A 24,518-nucleotide genomic window follows, 5' to 3' on the forward strand; every position below is an offset into this window, starting at 1 on the left:
GTCGTTTTGTGTTGGGATATTTATTATTTATTTATTCAGCCATGGAAAATGTACAATAGTATCGGATATGTCAGAAACATATAGAAACAATAGGACCGGGCAGGAAATCTGCTATGGACTAATCAAAGGCTATAAAAGAATAAATGCTCAAGCGCCAAAAAAATACGATCATACTACTTGACCAGTTACAGAGAGAACGTACGTGATGTCGTTTTTACTATGTGCAAGGAGAACTTCAACCTTTATTTGTTTGTGTGAAGTATGAATACCAATAGCAGTGATTTCGATAGTTGACGAAGTCTATAAACGAAAGAAAATTCTTTGAAGCGCAACACTTTTACGTTACAGCATTCTTCTTGTTGAAATCGATCGATATTTATCGGACAGACGATCTGCAACTCCAAAAGGATTAATATGTTTGTACAGTAAGTGAAATAGACAATACAGAAAGTTAAAAGTTTCAAAACTTCAGCCTGGCGTTTCCGTCAGCGGTGTTGGTCGCCCTGAAGGCAGCGGGAAAGCTTCGTATCCGTGCTAGCAGATGTCGCGCAGAACGCCAGTCGCGGGGGCTGCTGGAAGTGGCTTGCTGTTAGATGCTAGTGGAGAGGAGGTGGTGCTTGCTCTGTGAAGTGTTTGTGTCTGATTAAGTTGACGTACAGCGCGTAGCGAACAGCACTTTGTGATGGCGGGTGGAACCTGTTGCTGTTGACAGTGAAGTGAACGTCGCCAGCAGTAAATGCTCTGTTTAAGACGCAAACGTATGCCGTGTGTTGGTGTTAACAAACATGGGTAGTTCGCACAGTACCAAAAATGATGCTTCAGCTGCTCCAGAGAGCGGAACAGCGCGGAACCACAATGTTAGATCAAGTATACGTACTAAACAGCCTATGCCGGATCAGAATGAGTTGGAGAGGAGATTCACCAAAGTGTTGGTAAGTACCAGAACACTTGCATTTCTCTTTCACATCACTGGGCAGTATTTATACCTTTTTAACATTTCGCTTACAACTATAGTGTTCGTAAGTTCTATCGTTACGAAGCTCAGTTTTGCTTTAGTTATCACTGAAAACTGTACACTTTTAACTTCTTTAGTAGCTGGTAAGTTTAAAGGGAAGAGTTGAATGACACCAGTGAAGCGGTGTTTGATGCCATACGGAAGTCTGAGTACTAACACGGTTAAATAGATTTGGAGCTCTTGCATTTTCATCCAAGCTGTTTGATTTTACTTGGGTATAGTCGTACTTAGCGGGAACATCTAGTGTTTAGTTTGTGTCGTAGCTAATACTGCAAAACAATGCTCAACAACCATTGTTTACATTTTTTGAAGAGTCCGCGCGAAGTAAAAAATAATCGGGAAGCATTTATGAACGGCTTATAGTTGAAGTTAAATTCACTGACGATTACCATGCAGAACAATTTAAAAAGTTTTGATCTGATTTTTTGTTGCATGCGTGAAAACGTTTGAGTCTCGGACCACGCATATTGTAAACAGTATGTGTTGTAAACAATGCGTGATTGTAGAGGGTAATTGTTGTTTTGAGCTATTCATAGTTCGTCTAATCTAGCTCGTCATTCCTGTAGTATTTTAAGTTTCCGTATGCTGCTTGTGTAGCGCTACCCTTGTTTTTCGTGTTTTCGTATGGTAGCAAAAATAGCAATAAATTTGTGATGGTTATCTTTTCGTTGCATAGTTTGGTATTACTGGAAGGATAGAATGTGTGAAAGTCATTGTGGGTTAGAAATCTACAGATTTAGCAGTCACACATCTTCTGTTTTGATCATTATAGGCCTGCAGAAAAGACTAAGAAACTATCTAGTGACGGTCGCTTTTTCTCGCAGTAATAGTTTTGTATTATACTGTACTATTTCGTTTTATTGGCTATCCGCAGTTTAGAGTACGTTGAAATTCACGTGGAAATTGTGTATGTACGGCAAGAAATGGCGCGGCCTTCTGAGCCTAAGTGTACTTCGAAGTGTTGTCACGATGGAATTCATTTCACTGCCCCTTCCTGGCAGAAGAAACTGCAGCCGAATAAATTGGCCATAGTATAGATTCTACACAGCATCAACGTATTCCTCTTGGATTTTTAAACTGTGTGGCGATGTTAACGTGAAAAAATGTTTAGCAGGGACCGCCTTGTCATATGACCCACTATATGCTGCAGAAACTATAGATAAATTGATGTAGTCTAAGGAGAAAGTAAGTAAAAGGTCACGGAGAGCTCAATAGCTATTGCGAAACATATTTAGGTATATAAATGTATATAAAATTTTGTTAGAAGGCGCTCTGTTAATCATAATCTATTCTTCCTTCGGCGTACGTCGTTGGTTTTGGTTGATATGCCATTGTTTTCGACACATGTGAGAAGAAAAAAGCCCTCGGGTATTCAGCTGGGAGAGAGGTTGGACGCGCATCGGCGGCCTGTATCATTCCCCTCGCGATACCACCGAGGAGGACCCGGTCGTGCCCTGTGAAGGGAGCACAGAATAACACTGGCTCCAGCTGTTTTGTCGGAGGGACGACATCCACTGATGCCACATCTCTTGTGCTAGACGCCGAACGCCGTGCTGCGGGAAGCAGGAAGCGGGAATGGCCATCGGTGCATGATACTCTTTACTGGTCACACACACTACATACAGCTGAAATTTCAGCGAACAACATCAGAAGTGTCTCAAAGAAGTGTGATAGGAGCGTTGCTGTTTTCTATATACATAAATGATCTGGCAGACGGGGTGGGCAGCAATCTACGTTTGTTAGCTGATGATGCTGTGGTGTGCGTTGATTTAAGGTAACCTAGACAAATTTTCTAGTTAGTATGATGAATGGCAGCTGGCTCTTAATGTAGAACAGTGTAGTAAGTTAATGCTGATGAGTAGGAAAAACAATCCCCTTAATGTTCGGTTACAACATTGGTAGTGTCCTGCTTGACTAGTCATGTCGTTTAATATCTGGCCGTAACGTTGCAAAATAATATAAAACGGAACGACATGTGAGGATTGTGGTAGGGAAGGCGTATGGTCGACTTGGTTTATTGGGAGAATTTTAGGAAAGAGTGGTTCACCTGTAAAGTACGCCACATAGAGAACACGCTGGTGCGACCAGTTCTTGAGTATTGCACGTGTGTGTGGAATCCGCACCATTTCAGTTTAAAGGAAAATGCCGGATTACCGGGAGGTTCGATCAGCATGCAAGTGTTATGTTTAGAAGCTGAAGTGGGAATCTCGGGAGGGAAGAATACATTCGTTTCGAAGAACACCACTGAGAAAATTTAGAGAACCGGCATTTGAAGCTGGCTGCGGAACGATCCTATTGCCGCCAACCTACATTTCGCGTAGGGTCTACGAAGATAAGTTACGAAAAATTACCCTTGCTGTATCAGCGAGTGGAATAGGGAACGTCTACTTGGGGTACAGGGTGCCCTCTGCTACGCACCGTACGGTGGCTGGCGGAGTGTGCGTGTAGATGTAGAGACGCCACTCAGAGTAGCAAACACACGTATCGCTTTATCTCATACCGCTGGAGAATAAAGGTGATTGCCCCACCTACTTGCAGTGAAATATATGTAACAAGAAGTACTATCGCATAATAGGAATCTCGTAGACCTTATCCTGTAGCTCTGATCTTGGTAGGGCGGTAAAATTCCCGAAAATTATTCCTCGCTTTTTTCGGGCACTGTTAGCTGCAGTGTTACAGTGACTTCACGTGGAAGTTAAGACTGAAGAACACTCAGTGTGCAAATGAGTTGGCAATTTCGACGGAGATTTTGCTGGTATGCCACGCGAGGCCCCGTACCTCCGCGCAGCTGACGAGTTTACGCTGTCACACCTGGCTAGAAACGGAGCAGATTAGATCTTTGCCGAGACCAAGGACTCGAGGGAACGGCAATTACGCAATTTTCTGCACTGTTGGCCTAATTATCTCATTTACATTAGCTGTTGCTTTCAATGGGATGGAGTAGCATTACACTGTATTCGAGTAAGTTGTGCATGGGACAACCATCAGCTGGACGCATTGCGAACAGACAATTTCAGCAGCTTACGTATTGGCCTGGAAAACCGTGATGGCCAAATTCAGACAAAGGCCCGTCCACTGGAACGTATGTTTACAACTGTTTCACCTTATATCTAAATAAAGACAGGCACATTACCATGTTTTCACTATCAGAACAACATATAAAGTGGCCCTAAATATTCTTGTACAGTGCTAGAGCTGACAACACGCTGCTGCTGTCAACATTTAATGCAATAATAGCCATCTGAAAATGGGCACGAACGACCGAAACCGGTTGTGGCAGTGAAATGACGCATTCTAAAAGTCTTTATGGCTGCTTGCGTTATTCACCATCCATTTCAGTCTTCTTTAATTTGTCAGTTGCTTATAGTGAAGTACTATGTGAAAGAAGCTGTGTAAACATTGTCAGAACTTGATAAGATTTCAAAGTGGTGTAAAGGTTGGCAACTTGCTGTAAATACTCAGAAACGCAAACTTTCCCACTTGACAAGACGAAAAACCCTGGTGTACTCTAATGTCAGTGAGCGATTATTGGAATCGGCCAACTCATACAAATATCTGGGTGTAACATTTTGTAGAGATAGGAAGTGGAATGCTCATATAGGCTCAGTTGTGGGTAAAGGAGGCGGTATACTTAGTTTGTTGGTCGAATTCTGGGGAAGTGCAATCAGACTACAAAGGAGATGGCTTAAAAACCATTCGTGCCATCCATCCTAGAATATTTCTAAAGTGTGTGGGACACATAAATAGGACTAATAGGGGATATTGAGAAAGGCAACAAGAATGGTCACAGGTTTGTTTAGTCCTTGAGACAGAGTGCCACAGAGATACTGAAGGAGCTGAAGTGGAATACTCTTAAAGATAGACGTGTTATCCACGCAAACTAAGTTGACACTGGCGCAGTGGCTGTAAATGGGAAATGTCTGTAAGAGTGCTCTCATCGTCCGCTGCGCCGTGTGTCAACTTAGTTTGCGCGTATAGTAAACTATCCCGAGAAAGTCTCTTCAAGTTTCAAGAACCGACTTTCAACGATGACTTAAAGAATATACTACAGTCCCCTATGTATCGCTCACATAAGGATCATAATGGTAAGATTAGAATAATTACTGCACGCACGAGGCATTCAAACAATAATTCCTCCTGCGCTCCATACGTGAATGGAATGGGAAGAAACCCTAATAACTGGTACAGTGGGACGTGACCTCAGCCATGCACCTCACGATGATTTGCAGAGTATAGATGTAGTAGATGTAAGAAAGACATTTTCACAACCGCTTGAAAGGCTGACAATAGATTTCTTCGCTTTTTAAGCATTAAACTGGATAGAAATGACAGGCAAGTCATCTAACACAACACCACATACTTCACAGGAACGGTTCGTTTTTCTACCCAGTACAGTCCAACAGCGTTAGGGTTACGACAAAGCATAAGTCGCCGTAACAAGCGATGTCTTATTTTTGGATTAAGTTCAGTGGCAAGCCGTGTCAGTAAACGTAAACAGTATTCCTTACAGCTTTTCGTACATATAAAAATTCCCAACAATTGTTTAAATCGCCAGTGTTTAAAGGTAAGGAAAACAACCAAAGGTTTGGGCAGCTATGTTGCTATAAACAGGCAGAAAGAACGTATCTAAGGCTCGACAATATTAGTATCCCTTTAAGTACCTCTGTATAATGGTACGTCTTCGGCAATGTTACCAGCGTAATTTCGTCCCATAGCGAAGTATTTATCATACTTACGTTATATGCATGTGTATGCGTAAAATTTGTTCTGTTGAATGTTAATGACTGTTCCCCGTCGTAATGTAAAAAGAGAGATTTACTCAGTTGCTGATACGCAAAGAACAGTAACGAGGAAAATTAGCACAATAGATTATATTTAACGGTTCGTAGGCGTTAGTAAAGTCCACCGGATCCGGAATTTCATGCGGCCTTTCACGGATTTGTTTCGCTGGCAAGAATGAAGTGGAAGAGTATTGGCTGCATAAATCGGAGACCTGAGGGAAGTCCTATACTTTCATGCGAAACTCCTAAGATATTTGCTGACTAGTCTTGAGCATTGCAGCACCTTTGAGCGAGAGAATTGGGAACTGGATTGACGGAACCCAGACAACAAACTGTACCGGCGGTACTCTTTTTAAGTATGAGGGCGTGCTCGAGAAAGAACGAGACACGCTCGGAAAAGAGTGCAAACAAAATCCAGTGGCTCAGTAGGCGAAAGAGAAGCCGAGGCAGCAAATTCCACAGAAAGTGCTGATCTGCCAGGGCAGCGAGCCCCTGGACGATTCGCTCAGGCCGTACACTCACCTTACGTTCAGCGTGTTCGCCAGTTTTCTCAACATGGCGAGTTTATCTCCACAGCTAACATGCATCTTCATAATATTCTTGTGGTGAATTAATAATGGTTTTCCTCAGTCTTGCTGGCAACTGGGAGAAAGATGGTATCGCACAGACCGATTGTTGGCGTATCGTATTCCAGCTTGTAGTGAGTAGAAAATTGTGACATCCCCTGTGAAGTCGCTCAAGAGGAACAGACTCGTTTGGATTCAGTTGTCTTAAGCTGGATGATCGTGTCGCCTAGCATCTACAACGATCTATGACAGTGTCACAATTCTATAGTCTGAACATAAACGCCATAAAACTTCCAGAAGACAAGAATGTCCTGTTTATAGAAAAAAATTGCTGTCTATACTAAATACCGGTTTCTCAGAGGGTCCGATTTAGAATAATTCTGTTTACAGTTCAGCATTTTCACTTTAGTGAAGACGAAGGGAATTCTCATTTTTATTTTTTTAGTACAGTAGAATTTCCTTACGGATGTGAGTGAATTCGTAAGGACAAGGAAGAGATTATTACCCAAGGAAATAAAATGTTTTTCAAAAAACCCTTGCCAGCACAAAATCCGTGCGAAACTGTTTTATTACACATACGTAGATCATACACATTGGGAAAAAAGTGTAAACTGAACTCTAGTGAAAATAAATTGTACTTCATCCGTACATCCTCTTTGAGACTTAGAATGGCTAGAAAACTTGCTATCGATTAGACACATTTATTCCTGTACACAGAATTAGCGAATGTTTCGTCACTGGCCACCGATTGTGTAAGGACCTTTTGCCTTTGAGACGGTGGGTACAGCAGTATAAAAAATAGGTAGCTACAAATTATATAGGGCTGTTGCTAAGGAATTCTATCTTGCTAGTTCATCAGAATTTCTCTCAATTTATGAAAGGTAGTGTGTCTTTTCAACTAAATAAGTGAAATGCAAAACTTCCCAGTCAGTCTAATACATCTTCCCCTTCACTCGTCACAAAATCACTTCGTTCACATCAACCAAAAATTTTAAAAAGTTGCAACCTAAATGCGGTAGAGCGATTACATACACATTTCCAGAATCGATATTGGTGTGTGTGGGCGTGGGTTTGTGTTTCCAGAGTGGTCACCTGTCTACGTGTCAGCACCTATTCGCTTTAGCCAATTACTACCGTTTGTGATAAGTGTCGCCCGTATCTTGCGAAGACGGCAGCTGTGGTGCAGCCTCTGTTTCCAGGCTATTGTAACAGACGCCACCGGTGCTCTTGTAGCTACACTTCTACTGGACCTCGTATGGTTTTTTTAGAATAACAAGAAAACAGACGAACTGGTGCGAATGAAACTGTCACAAAATAGTTTCGAAGCGGGCGCCCATTTTCGGCTGACGAAATAAACGATCTCACTACACTAAAACTAAGGAATTAGTGGACGGAAACAAATTCCAGAACAAAGAAGCAGTGTTTGTTGAAGTAGAGTGGATCAAGGAAGCGCTGACCCAGTGCCATAGCAGTGATAAGCCAGGTCAAGGATCTATGACCAAATCCTTCTTGTGCAGGAAGCGAGTTCATAGCTGCGCAACCTTTGATTGATTGCGATTCCAGAATCCTAATCGCTTCTTTTTTTTTTTTTTAGGAGACGGTAACAGTGGATTCGAATCAGGGGCAGATGACAAGTTATGGAATGTGAAGTGCTGCAGATGTGTTCATTGCAGGCGGCATTGTCAGCGGAAAGGAGAGTTATATTTAACGAGAACAAATCACAGTAAATGGAATACTCGATTCAATTACACATAAACAGATATCTTGCTAGTAATAAACTTATTTAACTCAAAAAGGATGTACCGAGCCGGAGGGCATAGTGGTAAGGTCCTGGATTGGGGAGAGCGACGGTTCAAATCCCCGTCTAGCCATCCAGATTTAGATTACCTAAATCAGATAAGGTAAATATCGAGACCTTTCCTCTGAAAGGGCACAGCTAATACTGTTCCCCAATGGGATATTACGTGTAATCTCCAATGAACGACGTCGACGAGGCGTTAAACCCTAATCCCCCGTCCTTTCCCAAAACGACACCTGCTTCAGAAAGCAAATGTAGGAGAATATAGGCCTATTAGCACTAGTTATGGAACTAACATTGTGGGTACAAGGAACATAAACAAACAAAATCCATCAGTGGGATGAGTGCTTTATTCATTTCTTCTGATAGTATTTTTTACACACAAATCGTATAATTACCTGTTCCGACTTACCGAGTCATCAGGTGATACGAACAAGTTACGTATTAACTCGTCAACTGAAGAGGCCTCTCCCGGCTGAAACACATAACAAAATAAAATAAATGCTATATTTAGTTAAAAGACCCTTCGACAATTTGCTGATTAGAAGTTTCGCAAGGTAGACATTTTACATATGAAGTAGTGGAAAAATTTTGATGTCGTGAATAATGACAAACGGGAAGATATGAGAAAAGAAGTAATGGAAAGGAATTTGTGGAATATGTTAAAGAACAACGTGTAGAAACGATGTTCTTGTAGGACATGGGGCTATTACAAATAGCAATTTAGAATGATGCGGGTTAGAGAAGAAATCGTATGTTGCAAAGTGTCTAGGATTGCAATCCGTCCGCATGCATCGGTACTGTCACCTTTACGGTCCTTCTTGTCCCGACATCCCTACAAGACCCAATTGTGGCCCAATTTTGCAAAATATTGTTAAGAGTTGGCTCAAGTATTGCACACCGAGCGAGGTGGCGCAGTGGGTAGCACACTGGACTCGCATTCGGGAGGACGACGGTTCAATCCCGTCTCCGGCCATCCTGATTTAGGTTTTCCGTGATTTCCCTAAATCGTTTCAGGCAAATGCCGGGATGGTTCCTTTGAAAGGGCACACCCGATTTCCTTCCCTAACCCGAGCTTGCGCTCCGTCTCTAATGACCTCGTTGTCGACGGGACGTTAAACACTAACCACCATCAAGTATTGCAGTAACGCCCAAGTAAATGCAGCCTCTGTTTTACGTCAACAAGTTTGTTGACAAGGTCGTCTCACAGGCAGCATTGCATGTTGCGTATCCTGTATAGGTGATGCAAGCACTTCCTAGATCTAGCGCCATCATTCGAGAACATTCCTGACCTCTCCAGCAGTACGGTACTGGAAGTATCTAAGCAGAGCCTCGCAGAACAACCGGGCAGTTCCCATTTGCCTAGCGATCTGAAAAAAAGATTCTACCCAAGTGTAACATGACCGAGCGCAAGTTAGCAATGATAAGTGTTTACTGCGGGTATATAGGGCACGGAGTGTATAGTGATGTGTACTTTGTTGACTAAAGTATTTTTGTCGACTGTTTACCGCCTAATAAACTTATCATAGCCAACTAAAATGCGTAAGGATAGAAAGAGAAAGTCACTTCTCGGATGATTACACATAAGAGTGGCCTATTGTCAAGAAAGAACTTACGGATCAGGAAGCGTAGTGTGAGATCTGTAGCGGTTTCATCTCGTTAACTCAAGAAGGTAAGACAGATCTGAGGAATCACATTTCTACGAAGAATCGTAGATTCGCGGTAGCGTCGACGTTAAAGCCTGTTTCTACACCCATGACTACAGAATATACCCAGGAAGAATTGCTCGTTGCTGCTGCAGAACTAACAGTAGCTTATAAAGTTGTCAAGCTTCATCAATCCTTCAGTTCTCTTTACCGTAAAACTGAATGCCACGATGTACCCTGATTCCAAAGTCGCCGCAAAGCATTCTACAGCCAGAACCAAAGTGAAGGTTGTTCTAATATTCTCGCACCACTCTGTTTGCGAATGCATAAAACAATTGCAAGAAGTTTCACTTTACGGCGTAGGCACCGACGTATCGAACCACAAGACTGAAAAGGTGTTTCCTTCAGTTCAGTATTTTACTAAAACTGACGGAATGGAACAGAAGCTGCTGAAGTTTGAGTCGCTGAATAAACATCGGAGAAATTGCAAAATTTTATCTAGGCACATTAAGACAGCTGCAAATTCTATCAGATAAATTAATCACTTTTTGTGGAGGGAATACCGGTTCTAACTTAGGTCTTCATCAAGGCCGCCAGCGGAATGTTTCACCAAATTCAAGAACTATGGGGAAAAAAATGTGGAAGGAATTGGATCCCCTGCCCATATTCCCCATATTCTCGGCAGTATTATATCAAGCGTTGCTGGAGTTTAATCTGTGTACATTGAAATAATCGTCATAAAAATATTTAATTATTTTTCCATGTACGCGGTAAGGAGAGAGAAGCTGAAAGAGTTCTGCTTATACGTTGATACCAATTATCAGACTCAAAAACAAGACGGCTGTCGTTAATGACCGCAATTAAGAGAATTCTTAAGCTTTGGATTCCGTCAATTTTTTGACGCCGAAGACAGGCCACCTAAATAAACTTCAGAAATTATTCGGTAGTCTAGGCAGTGATATAAACTTCAGGTTTCTGCAGTCAAACTTGGCGCTGTTTGAAATAGTATAAAAAGCGTGGAGAAGAATGAAGTCACGGTAATTGAAATAAGAAATATATTAATCGGTAATCAAAGATATGTGAATGAAAGGAAGCATACCAGTTTTTATTGGCATATGAACCAAGCTGAATTTGAACAAATTAAAAAATGAGAACCCTAACCAAGAAATGATTAATTCGATTGGGAAATTTAGGGAAGAGGCAATAGCTCTCAATAAATATAAAGTATTTGGTTGGGTGACGTAAACCGAAACCCCAGATTGGTTGGTGATTGGAAACGCTGTTGTGTACCTGACTAAATATGGTGTGAAGATTGTTTTTAGTAATATATGTATCTGAAGAGCTTTTTGGAAACTAGGCGTGATTCGGAAGAGTGGAAGTCTAAGCACTCCTTGGAGTAAGGTGGATTTACTTTCTTAAGGAAACCGAAAAACCTGAACGCAAATGCCAACTGTTAGAATTATGCTAGTATTTGTTTTCTATTCCCGCACACATTGCTGCTGTGGAAAGAGTATTTTCGCTGATGTCGGCCCAGTGGACTGATGAAAGAAACGGACTTCTACCAGGGACTGTGGAACCAATCTTGAAGTGCCAGTTTAACTAAAAGTAGACTTGCAAAGAGTTAAAAAGGTGAAATATTCCGAAAAATATGGTCGGTCAGCTACTCCTGTCGCAACAAATTCCATGTAATTGTGTTCTATGTAAAAAGTAATTATATTAAATTAATTTCTTACTTCTACACCCTCATCAGAGTGTGTCCCGACGATGTCCCAGCTAGATAGTACCCTAATCGCGTCGCGTCACCTAGAATGAGTATAGTAGTAGAATTCCAGAAGTCGATGTAAGTTGATCCCTGACAATTGCAATGGGTTGGACGCGGTCCTATCTCAACCAATCACGTAAAACGATTGTGTGTGTGTGTGTGTGTGTGTGTGTGTGTGTGTGCGCTGTGACATGGCGCCTCTAACCGCTTTGGCAAGCCATTTTGTAAAAGTCTCTGTGGCATCGCAGTTTCAACTGTAAACAGTGCTGCAAGCTGTCACGGATCTTACTACGCAGGATCGATTATAGGCTATACCACTCTGGAACTTGCGGAGAGTACTTCCTGTCATGATGTGCTACAAACTGTTGTGTTGGTAACTTGAACACACTTCGACCGTGCGTAGAGGTTTATAGCGCTTTAAGGAAACCTAATTGGCCATAATCCTATTCACGGACGATTGCGGTCCGCGTTGGTCGAGGCAGGGGTGGGGGGATTGCATTGTTCCTGGTTCCAGGCGCCAGTAACTGTACGCGCATACACGCGCTTTGTCTCGCTTGATGATGTAGAATTTGTTGCCTACCACTATCATCAGCGAGTACAATACTACTGCCATCGTAGATGAATAAAAAGCCGCTAAATAACTCGCTACAATAATGTTGAATGCTCGCACTGGCTACGCCTTTCACAGCAGAGCGCTCAGAGCAGTACATTGGCTGTCGGAGAATGCGTGACGGAGGTGTGCAGAACGGCCTAAGTTCCACCGCCATCGTTCGTGACTCCAACTATAGTCCCGCCAACAGTTGACACGAAACAGGGGAGCTGACTTCGGAGCGCGTGCTGGCTGTTGTGGAGGTCAGCGGACACGTGTCGCGTGTAAACAGCTCTGCAGTGCACGCGTCCCCCCTGGCTCCCCATCACCCCTAGGCGCACAAAGTACTGCGCGCGGCTGATTGCTACCTCTCGTTACGCTCCGCTACACATGGCGCTTTTGTGTTCAGCGGCAGGGAGCAAGCACTGTAAATTCGTGATTTACCCTCCCACCTTTTCCACATAAGTTTCAGTTCTTTACAGACGAGTGTGTCGACATTTAATTTAAGAGTCAAATTAGCGCTTGATCGCCGGCCGGAGTGGCCGAGCGGTTAAAGGCGCTACAGTCTGGAACCGCACGACCGCTACGGTCGCAGGTTCGAATCATGCCTCGGGCATGGATGTGTGTGATGTCCTTAGGTTAGTTAGGTTTAAGTAGTTTTAAGTTCTAGGGGACTTATGACCACAGCAGTTGAGTCCCATAGTGCTCAGAGCCATTTGAACCATTTTTAGCGCGCAGTGGTTAAACACTGGACTCGCATTCGGGAGGACGACGGTTCAATCCCGCGTCCGGCCATCCTGAGTTAGGTTTTCCGTGATTTCCCTAAATCGCTCCAGGCAAATGTCGGGATGGTTCCTTTCAAAGGGCACGGCCGACTTCCTTCCCCGTCCTTCCCTAATTCGATGAGACCGATGACTTCGCTGTCTGGTCTCCTTCCCCGAAACAACCAACCAACCATTTTTAGCGCATGATCACTAAGTCTGTTGACATTTTTAAAACCATCGGGAAACTGATATACCGATACTTAAAAAAAAGAAAAAGAAAAATTCGGCCCTCGTTATATCGAAAAGAATTATCGATTTATCGACGGAAAAAGTATCTACTTACGAGCCAAAAGAAAAAATCAGTTGCACATTGTAAATATACTGCCAGTTTCAGAGCTCTATTGATTTATTATTAGATATTCTGCACATCAACAAGCTAGCAACCTATCCCCCTTAGAGCAAGGATTGAAGGGATAACGATGCACGTTCACGCTTGGCGGTAACCACTTTGCAAACAACGATAACTGCAGGTAAGTGGCACAATGAAAGGTGTCAGATGGGTCCGTCGTTCGGTTTCGTCACATATTGGATTTGTCTGGAACACTTCATGTCGACTTCCCCTTTTTTTCCCCCAGCAATCACCAGCGACCTACTAGCAGTTGTAGTGTCAGACCTGCTTGGTGCAGTTAAACGTTGCGCTTGCCGTTGGTATCACCGAGCGCCGATAAAGTCGGTGTTACTGTATCCCGCACACGTTTCCGCCCACCGCAAATACCAGTCTTGTCATTTACATTTTCGTTCATCAGTGTCTGCGACTGTTCTTGAAGAATGCCGATGTGAAGTAGTAACTCACTAGTAGCGTAAAAATTGTTTTTAACACAACTGGTGTGCTATTTCTTCACACCGGATATCTTGTGATTCCATTCACACCGCCCCCTTCCATGTGCACTCGGACATGTTTGTGCCATCTATACTTAGTTCGCACAGTCAGAGAGAAAGACTGGACGTGATGAAAGGTCAAACAGTAGCACACAGTAAAAGTAAAGTTATGTTCTACTACAATTTCAAAAGAACAACTTCAAATATTTTTCGAAAATTGTGAAAAAATGTAAAATAAAAATATTGCACTCTGTATTATCAATCCGATATCACTACTTTTTGGAAACATATCGATATACCTATAATTCTATCAACAGCCTTACAATCAGGACCCTATTTAACTTCTGCAGCCACCAAGACTGAACCTGTGGTCCAGACCCTCTCAGGGGAAATATTGTGACGACTAATGAGCCAAAATTTCATTTTAAAACAATTTTCGAATCGAAAGCCCGTGACCCAGCGTTTAGTGTCTATTACTACGATTTGTGATTTGATTAGACTAAAAAATTGGGAACTGAAATCACAGAAAGGTTGACGCGTTTATTTACAGCGCCACGAATATTTCTTATTTAAAAAGCTAATAGTTATGTCGGTGCAGTGAAACGAATTTGAAAAAAAGCTAAAAAATGTCTTGTGAAAAGATTTAGCTAATTAGGGAAACATTCGACGCGTCTTTGAATGGTGCTCGAAATCATGTGGAACAAGTAAGGTGCCGATTCAGATTTTGAAGATTGCTATATTTGTTTATCGGAACCTTAAATTCTCTATTGGCACCTTTCGAGCGTCGAAAGGTTGTCTACTGTATTTCTTACGTTTAGACAAATTTCAAGTAGTATTTTTTTATCCAAAAGTAGACCTCACGCAGTTCAGTTTGATCCCCCATGTCAGTTTCCAACTCTTCGTTTGGCTTACAAAATTCCGTTGTCTAATTTCTAGGAAAACTGTTTCCCTATAAAACTACTTGTCCTATGCGCGCATTTCTTCATTCGAATACATTTTTAATAAAATTATTGGCCTTTTGTTGAACAGTACAGCTGCTTAACAAATGCTTTATGAAATCAGACAAAGCTAAATTATATCTTTATTTTTAAACTCGATTTACAAGCGTCAGTATGTGGCGCAATAAAGATATATATGCGACTCTTCCAGGATGCAAAAGCTATTATACGATTGATTTCCATTTTTGTCATTCATTCTAGTTTTAATTCGTATTTGCCGCGTAATCAGCGTTTCCGCTATGTTGTCCCTTCGCTTATATTGGTGTTAAGAACATTTAGTGCATCTTAAGTCATTCAGATTACCCCTCCACGCCCGGATATTCACTACATGTCGGAGAGACTTACCACTCCGCTCCTATAGAGGTGAACAGGCAAACAAGTGTTCTCCAACGTTTTTAGAATAATTGAAGTAACGTGTTTCTCGGGAATATTCTTCTTGGTATACCACGATTACGTTGGTTTGGTACGGTGAAGCTTACGTAAAACAGTTTCACTGCTGGTATGCGTTTCAAATGTGGAAAGCCGAAATATAGGAGTACTTTACAGCCAACATAGTGATTCTCAGTCAATGAGAAATCTGTTGCTGTCGCGTTAGTTACCAAATTTGCGGTTGTATGGTCACATTGATTTTCTCTCTCTCTCTCTCTCTCTCTCTCTCTCTCTCTCTCTCTCTCTCTGTGTGTGTGTGTGTGTGTGTGTGTGTGTGTGTGTGTGTGTGTGTGTGTGTGTGTGTGTGTGTCCCCTAACATCCTTTGGCAATGTCTGACTTGTGTGGCCGTCCTAAGCTTTCATAATAACGGGTTGTAAAATATGCGATTTGTTCGTTACTCGACAGGACTGCCCGCAAATGACGGGAGGGTTGATTTGCCGGGTGTATATCGCCTAGGATTTTCTCGCGTGTCCGGTGTCACTGCTGAGGGCTGCATTCACGCAGGTCGCTGTGCTTTAGAATCGGATCCGTTAGGAAACGGTGATGTTGTGGTAAAAGGCAGCTAATAGCGTCGTTAAGCGCGTGACGTACATGTTGATCGTTCTTTCAAGATGTGGCCAACGATATCAACCACAGCGAATTCACTCTTTAGCCGGTGGGGTACGTGCGTCTACAGTACAATTCACTCCACTACATATTTAAACGTAAGTTGTACCAGCTCAGCAAAAAGCTGATCATTTAGTAATGGCATTGATAGTTTTTGAGAGAATTGTCGCCTTGCTTCATTTGATGGAATGAAGTGGAAGAAACAGTGCGGACAAAATCCACTCGCATTAGAAGGTCAATGGCGCATTTCTACAGCGTGCACGGAGAATAAAAGTAACTTAAAAGCGAAGTCGTCCAATTGTTGTGTGGTGTTCTGCGGCAGGGGAGCCTTACCAGGCATAGAGCAGGGCGAGAAGATGAAAAAACAAAAGATAGCTTTGGGGTACGTTTGACAGTCACCTTAAGGATCCGTTTTCTTTTAACTACTGCACGTGTACAAAATTTCCTCCACCGGGTGCAAGGCAAAGATGCAGACGATAATCAAATCTCGTCACATACTTTTAAGTGTCTGCATTTCCTGCACTCAGAAGTCGTAGTTCATCCAAAGTGCTTGTAAGTGGAGGCACACACAGTCTTTCACAAACCACACAAAGAAATTTCATCATTTACCGCGAGGTAAGGGATGTAAGTAAAGAAGCGCTGAAGCAATAGGCAATGAACCAGAAAGCAGAGAAGTGTAAGCATTCTAAAGGAACGGTCGACGCTGGAAAACTAAACTGTGGAATAATATAAATTATTGTTCTCTCATTTCTGTGTCGGCATAGAATTAGTGCACGTGTTTTATACGTGACCTGATATGATCGCTGTGTACCGATCAAAACTCCTAGTACTAATCGACACGGAATAAGATCAGCAAATAAGAACAAATACGTGTATAGCCGAAAGCGAACCCTCCACCTCGATTGTTCCGACGCAAAACTGTACCCAGGACGGATGATAGTTAAATGAAGATACCTGTACGTGTGATGACAATGTTGTATCATTCAGACGTACACACAGCGTGCAGATGCACTTGGCGAAATATAGTTAAACATTTTTCCAATTGCTAGTAACGAGGAATCGCCTTATGAAGTCAGAGTGTGCGAATTTTGCTTCACGCATTCGAAAACTGTGTTACTGTGGTCAGTAAGATGTCCGTCTGACGTGGATTAGGGCTAAAGCGCCCTTAAGTATGTGTTACACTAATGGTTACTTTTAAGAAGTGGAAAGACGCCTGATGGTAGTGCGAAGCACGATCGGTGCCACTGACGAGATAGTGAGCGGTCGGAAACGGCGGAATGAACCACGGTGACACGTCCGATCGCCCGCGGTCATACCAGCACGTTCTGTGCTCCTCGTCCCTGGGACGAGTTCGTGACTTTGAGGGGCCCAGCGAAATTCACTTTCGGCAGCGTTCAGGCGCTCGATATAGGCAAACATCTTGTCACACTTTTTTTAGCCCCACGCTCTTGTAAAGCTATTTCGGAGCCACACTAGTTCTTCTCTATCATAGTCAAAGCAGTCCCGTACTCTGGGAATGAGCGTAAGGGAGCAGGTCCAGGGATTTTGCGCCGCCGTTGTAGGCAAGTCGTTACCTACTTGTGACTTGTTGTGAAGTGTCTTGTGGATGACTGTTGTGGGTGCTTGTACAGTGTAGTGTCGGGTTTGTGTAGTGTTACCTTGTGTTACGGGATTATGGAAGGGAGAAGATGAAACCCAGTGACGGCACATTGCCTACTTCTCTGGAATAGCACCAAGGGGGCGGCCGATTAGGAACTTTACGCCACACCTCTCCTCCCCTACCGGAAACATACTGACAGTGAAAGTTTCGAATCACTAGGATTCGAACCAGCTTACCTAAATAGTCCAGCGCCACCGCACAGGCTTCCCATATAACTCGTCTCAATTTCACGCCCTTTCTCATTCGCTTTCATTTATTCAGTTTGCTTTCCGAAGCAGCTGAGTTCTTTGGACGTTTACCTAAGATCATTAGATTTTAGATTCCATAATCTCATACTCATGCACCTTCTAGACGCCGCTAGTAACCGAACTTGGAAAAACGGTGTCAATCAAGACCCCTAACCCGCGACAACTACTTGTCAAAAGCTGTGTTGCAAGGTGCACTAATCTCACAAATCGTATCCAGTGCCAACATAAACATGAATTTCTTCGTAATTATTTTGAAAAAACTGAAAAACATTCTTTTTTAAATGTATACCTGCCACAGAATCAACAGCGGAATCGGCACTTGGTAGGTTCAAAAATGGCTATGAGCACTTTAAAGAATTGCAGCATTCTTCTTTGGTTTCGGGAAGGGTTTTCACTCGGGCAGTACGGTGTCAGAAACTTTGGTTGTACGGTTGCCAGTTCCATTCAGAAGTCATAGAACGTTCATTGCTGCGTTTTCATACAGTGAAGAATTTCGAAATGATAGGTGTAAGACACCAGTGACAACCCTTTAACGCCGTCATGTGACTGACTATGATAGCGAGCCTCCACTACGAGACGAAACAAGATGTGGAAGCCATTTAATATTACCAGCGTAGGATATAAAATGCAGACTGGCAAAAGGGAGAAAAACATTTTTTAAAGAAATTTATGGTGAAATATAAATTTAAATGTTTATCTTTTCTCGAAGGTATTTGCCTGAGGTGTAGCCTTATACGGAAGTGCAACGTGGAAGATATAGGCAATTCAGACAAGGAGATAAGTTAGCTTTTGAAGTGTTTTGCTATAGAAGAACGCTGAAGGCTACACGGGTTCCGGTATATGAGAGGAACGATCATTCGAAGCAAAAAATCAGACCAGTAAACATGTGCTCTCAAAGGGATACCTTAAGAGCTATGAACGCTTAATCAGAAGAAATGATTTACAGTAGCGAAGGTGAAAAAGTGCGAGCCCATGTTTACTGGTATCTTTTGCTTCGGATGATCGTTCCCCTAATATCCCTGAATATTGACCATTCCTCATAACACACACACACACACACACACACACACACACCTTTGTTCGTGTAAAATACGGTAAACTGCGGTCTTGTTAGTTAATTTTTCGTCTTTTACTTAACTGACGTTTGATAATGGAATGAAATAATAAATATATTAATAAAGAAAAGTTTTCACCACACAAAAGGGAGCAATAAGAATGTTGGTTTCATTCACGGACGTCATGTAGGAGCTAGGCATTTTAACTGCGCCGTCGTAGTACGTGTATTCGCTAATGCAATTCGTCTAAGGTAAACCATCACAACTCACAAGAAGTGATGCCTATGCCTACAACACTAGAGCGGAGAAAATGACCTTTATTACCCATTATTAAAGGTTTCAGCGACTGGGAAAGGAGTTCAGTATGCAGCAACAAAAAGTTTTGGTTATTTGCCCATAACGTAAAATGTTCGACGGTTAGCAAAGCAAGTTTTAAATCGAACTTTACATAATTTCTCCTGGAGAATGCCTTCTATTCCATTGACGAAATTCTACCTAAAAACTCGTAGCCAGTAAAGCAAAAATAAAAACCTTGTTTTCAAGTATAGCAGCATGAGTAGGGCAAAAAAAGTGCTAATGTCAATAATGTATACGTATCCTGGAACTTGAATCGTTCCACGTCGTTTCGATAAAAGAATCGTTCAAATGACCTATGGAATATCTAACTAAGCTACAATATATCGTTTGGTAACGTAAACACGTACAGACATTAAAGTTATCAGTAGTAGTGCAGATGTTCCACATTACGTGACTCGAACTACCGATCACGTAACATGGAGGAAAAACATATTTGTTATTGAGCGTAGCTGTATGTTCCGTTTCATAACATAGCTGTAGTAACATATACACCAACCTTTGTTACGTAAAATTTATTAGATATGAAAAGTAGTATGCTGTCATTTATAAGTTGAAACGTAATAATCAATAGAAATACGCACTTCTGACTTAGTCAGTGGTGATTCAAAGACCGGCCCCAAAAGAAATGTAAACCGAATTTCGCAGTGTCTGGTGTCGCGCCGCGTGACCCTTCACTGCCACCTGATCTCGTTGTGTACAGCAGAGCTCACTCGCGCGGACCATTTCGTACCACGTGGGGTCACACCGTGTGGCTATCGCCGTCGGTAAAGATTTAACCAGGTGCGTGTGATTCTCGCCTCAATCGTGCCAGCATGTCCTTCAACCCAGTTTGTACATCTGATAGCGTAACCTCATTAGTAAGTTAGTGTTTATTTTGTAGAACTCCCCTCCCCTCCTTACTGACCTATTGTAAAGCGGATCTCGTAACTGACAACTGCTGCCACAAAAGTTGCCGAGCGTGGATGTAAACTTGTGTTGTTGCCAACAGTGGCAGTCTGGCGGGAAGACACTTGGATCGCAGTAGAGTGCCATCCGGAGCCGAAATATTTGTGTGGGTTGGCGTCACTGAGGCCGTTATCAGCAGCCGCGGGCTTTGACCCCAGCCTTCGGAACGTGCCAGAATCCCAGTGGAGGCCTGCCAAACGCCAGCTCTCGAACAGCTGCAGGCGGAGGGTCCGTTTTTAAACCTGCTCTGTTTTTTTGCTGACGGCAGACAGCGGGCGGACGTAGTTTTTTCGCCGTAGGGGTGGCGTCTTACCGCGGCGTCAGCGCCCTGTGACACTGGGAAACGACGCACCCTGGCCCCGCTGCAGGCGAACACCCCTGACTCAAAAGACTCCTGGTGTGACTTGCTCGCGTGACGCAATTCAAGGACGTTCCCACAGAGCGGCGACCTTCCCAGGAACTGACCTTCCCGGGAAATCTCCTGGCCACTTAGCTGCCTTAGCTTGGCATTTTCGTCTGTCCAGATTCGTTTTTTAAATTCCACTTGATATTTGCTGTACGTACTATTAAGCCAGGACCATATCAAATTAGTAGAAGATGTAATTACAGCATGTTGGTACATGCAGAAAACATAGTAACTGATGAGTGGATGTGTTAGTTCACAGCCGCTTAACGTCCATGATTATTTTGTAAATATCGCATTTTCTCAGTTGAGGATAGTGGTGATCGCTGCACCAATCACCAGCGATGTGTATTTGATTACCTACTAACAACTATCAGCAGTGTTCAGAATGTAAAGTCCTAGGTGAATCTGGTTTTATCGGCATGTGGCCGTGGTCCAAGGCATATTTCTCTGCCTAACGTTTCGCCTTCCAATTCTGGAGGCATCACAGACGTTGGGAGATACGCGTCAGGCAGAAAAGTATGCCTTGGACCACGCTCTGATGCCCATAAAACAAAAATCACCAGGACCAAAATAGCGGCCATGTAAACCTGCAATAAAATGCGACCCATCGAACATAAATAAGCGAAGCATCCCACTGTTGTTCTGTTACTTGTTCGCAGATTGTCACTGGAAACGATACCAGCGTGAAGTACGTAGGGGTATCCGCCCAGCGCGACTTAAATCAGAATAGCCACACACACAACAAACTGTAGGAAAAAATATGCGAAGCTGAGATTCATCGGAAGCCTCTTAAAGAACTGTAATTCATCCACGAAATAAGTGGCTTACGGAACACTTGGTCGCCCGACTCTTGAGTATTGCTCATAAGCCTGGCAACCTGACCAGTTTGGATCAGTGAGAGAGATTGAGAAGATCCAACGAACAGTGGCACGTTACAACACGAGACGGTTTGGTCAGCCGAAAGCATTGCAGAGATGCTCAACAAACTCCATTGGCAGACGCTACAAGAGGAGCCTTGTGTTACCATTGAAATTACGAGAGAGTATATTAAGGAAAGAGTAGTGCAACATAGTAGTTTATGTCCCCGTGTTTCGCGAAATGAACACGACGAGAAAATTGGATAAATTAGATCTAATACAGAGGTTTGCTGGCAATTATTCTTCATTCGTGAAAGCAACAGGGAAGTGGAAAGATGATACTGACACTAGAAGTGCCCTCTGCTTGCGGAGTGTAGCTGTAGGGTAAATAACCTCCCGATGCTGATTAGCTCGAACGCAGTTATCCTGGAAAGGTGACTGGGGACCTTTCCGTGAAGGAAAGGCGTCGTCATCATCGACGTTCTTTCCATGCGTTATGTGGCCTCGCATTGAGATTAAGGGTATGGCTGATGCATTGAAATCAGGGATAAGCAAGTGCCCCTTTTGCGTTGACTCCTTCTTGTAATCGTTTTAATGGAGACCTGATCTGTGATGGAATTTAGTGAAAGTTGACCCAAGTTCTATACCACTGCAGCTCAGCCACTTCCTGCATAATGTTAATGTCGTTACTAAGATCTATTTACCTTAGACTTCTCGAAAATAGTTCGCCAGAATTAAGATAGTGGGTTTCCCAAGTTTAAATTGCACTGGCAGACTTAATAAGAGGTGAGCCTGTACTGGGTGCACTGGAAACTTTCCGGAAAGTAGAAGGGATCGTTGTACAGTGGTTACAGTATGAAAAATTCTCGTTTAGTGAGATACATCGTAGAGGGGTACTGCGAAAAATATTTACAGCAACAGCACTTACCCAGGTAGCCATTCCATAATCAAAATGGTTCAAATGGCTCTGAGCACTATGAGACTTAACTTCTTTGGTCATCAGACCCTAGAACTTAGAACTATTTAAACGTAACTTACCTAAGGACATCTCACATATCGATGCCCGAGGCAGGATTCGAACCTGCGACCGTAGCGGTCGCGCGGTTCCAGACTGTAGCGCCTATATCCGCTCGGCCACTCCGGCCGGCATTCCATAATCAACCCATTCGTCTGAAGTGTCTAAGGTCGACTCAAGTGGAAGGATCTTGCTTCCTACGTAAGTATAGGAAGGTAGTTTGTACACTACACAGACAGAACATAACACCAGACCCCTTATGGATGCCGCAGTATCGGGGATCTCCCTTTGAACGTGATGTAGTTATGTAAAAAGTCTTTACTCAGCTTTCGCCGACTGTGGTCCGCATCAACTCCCGATGACGATGGCGGAGACAGCTATCGAAAGTTCGAAATGACCAGTGTTAAAAACCGAGAAGATTTTATTGAAGTTATAGTCTTGTTCTTCTTATCGTAACTTCGTCCTCCCGTCAGTTTGGTCCTGTCGAAGTTCGTGTCCACGCGTTTCTTAGTTAAACTTTCTTCTGTTGTAAGTGAAAAGTCAATAGTTTGTGCGTCATCAGTGAGTCAACTGCGACTTCTTTTATCTTTTGGGTGTCGGTTAGCCATCGTACTTATCCTTTTCGGATGCCGTTCATGACTAAGATTTTCTTGATTAATCGTGAGACATCCTTTCGTGCTGTGCGTCCCTGTCATTTCAGACGTCTTTTCCGTTGTCAGGGAATGCAATTCGTCTAAACTTTTACGCATCCAGATGCCGCCTTGGGTCTTGAGTCTGAATATATTCTGCAACTTCATAATCACACTACCTTCCCATTTGACGAAGCCTCTCTGTTATGAAGGCATACTGTGTCATCCTTGGATTCCTTACTCTACTTGAAGACTGTATTATTTTTTCGTTGGAACTTTGTTTTCACGTCAGACTCAGTGGGAGTTCCTGGGAACTGCCTGATGTCTCAGCGTTCAAATGTCAGTTGTTAGCTTGCCGTTAGCTTTTTTGCGCTTCGTAAAATGTAGACAACGTAAGCGGCGCCTTGCGTAAAAAGAAACACGACGCTGCAGTATTGCTGCAAGAAAACCAGCCCGATTCCGACCGGTCCACTTCCCTCAAGCATGCCCCAGAAGAAAGGTCAATTAATTTCGTGAGGCTTGTTTTTCAAAATTTGGACTCTTCCCCCTTCGTGGGATTTGGGGAGATGTGGTGGGACCCTCTCCCATTCCCCATCTCACGCCAATACGGGGAACGCCCCCTCCCCCTCTCATGTGAGGTTTACCATGCAGTAGGTTAAATAACAAATTCATGTTGAACACAATAACATCGGCGTTATATACTTCGCATTATCATCACGACTGACTCAGTGGCTGACTCCAGTGATTTCGACTGGCGCGGCTGGGAGCTCCACGAATGGAATCAACTCGTGTGCGGCACACAATTCAGTTCAGAGAACCCAAAAAGATTGGTGGGTACTGTAAGATTGTCTGTGCTCGCGATTAATTCTATGAGACGAAATGTTATCCGTTATAATAATATATATCTCTGAATTAAAATTTGGCGTGGGATTTTCATTGCCGCCCCCCCCCCCCCCTCCCACATGAGATTTGGTGACATTTTGCCAGATAACTCACCTCACACACACCGTTGAGCCCATTTAATTTATGCACGTCGCCGAAGATGCACCGGATTATCGAGCTGGCGGTCTCGCCTGAAGCGCATCCCGTATGAGAGAAAGTGTGGCAGCGATCGTTCTCGCTGAAAGCAGCGGCCGCCGCCCTGACAGTGAGCTAATCCGTGACGCCAGCGAGCAGCGGCTTGTGTAGCCTCGGCGGACACATCTGCGCGACAGCTGCTCCTGTCTGTCTCAAGGACCCGCGGCGGGACGTGAGATCGTCTTGCCGATCTCGCTCAAACCAACACAGAACTCCTGACAACAATGGGCGCGCCGTCCGCTGCGATCAGAACGCGAGGTAGGGGTGTTGCCGTTACGCTCATACCGTACAAAATTTGTAATATACACAGCGTTTAATGCATATCAATAAGAATCACGGAGAATGTAAAAAAAAGTTAAGAAATATTTTTCGTACCGTATAGGTGTTGTCTAAGACAAGTTCGTCACTCGATCAAAACCTAATCAGTTTCACCCC

At 43.3% G+C, this 24,518-nt stretch overlaps 1 protein-coding gene across 6 annotated transcripts in view; it reads left to right on the top strand.

Moving 5' to 3' along the window:
- Positions 1–583: 583 nt before the first annotated feature.
- LOC124605323 (formin-like protein) overlaps positions 584–24,518 on the top strand; it is a 451,910-nt gene continuing 427,975 nt past the window's right edge. For all 6 annotated transcript variants that reach the window (XM_047136921.1, XM_047136920.1, XM_047136919.1 and 3 more), the window contains exon 1: positions 584–932. In XM_047136921.1, coding sequence (XP_046992877.1) covers positions 786–932 — 147 coding nt within the window. In that variant the 5' untranslated portion in view covers positions 584–785. The remainder of the gene's footprint in view (positions 933–24,518) is intronic.

This window comes from Schistocerca americana, chromosome 3 (assembly GCF_021461395.2).
Source record: "Schistocerca americana isolate TAMUIC-IGC-003095 chromosome 3, iqSchAmer2.1, whole genome shotgun sequence".
Lineage (NCBI taxonomy): Eukaryota > Metazoa > Arthropoda > Insecta > Orthoptera > Acrididae > Schistocerca > Schistocerca americana.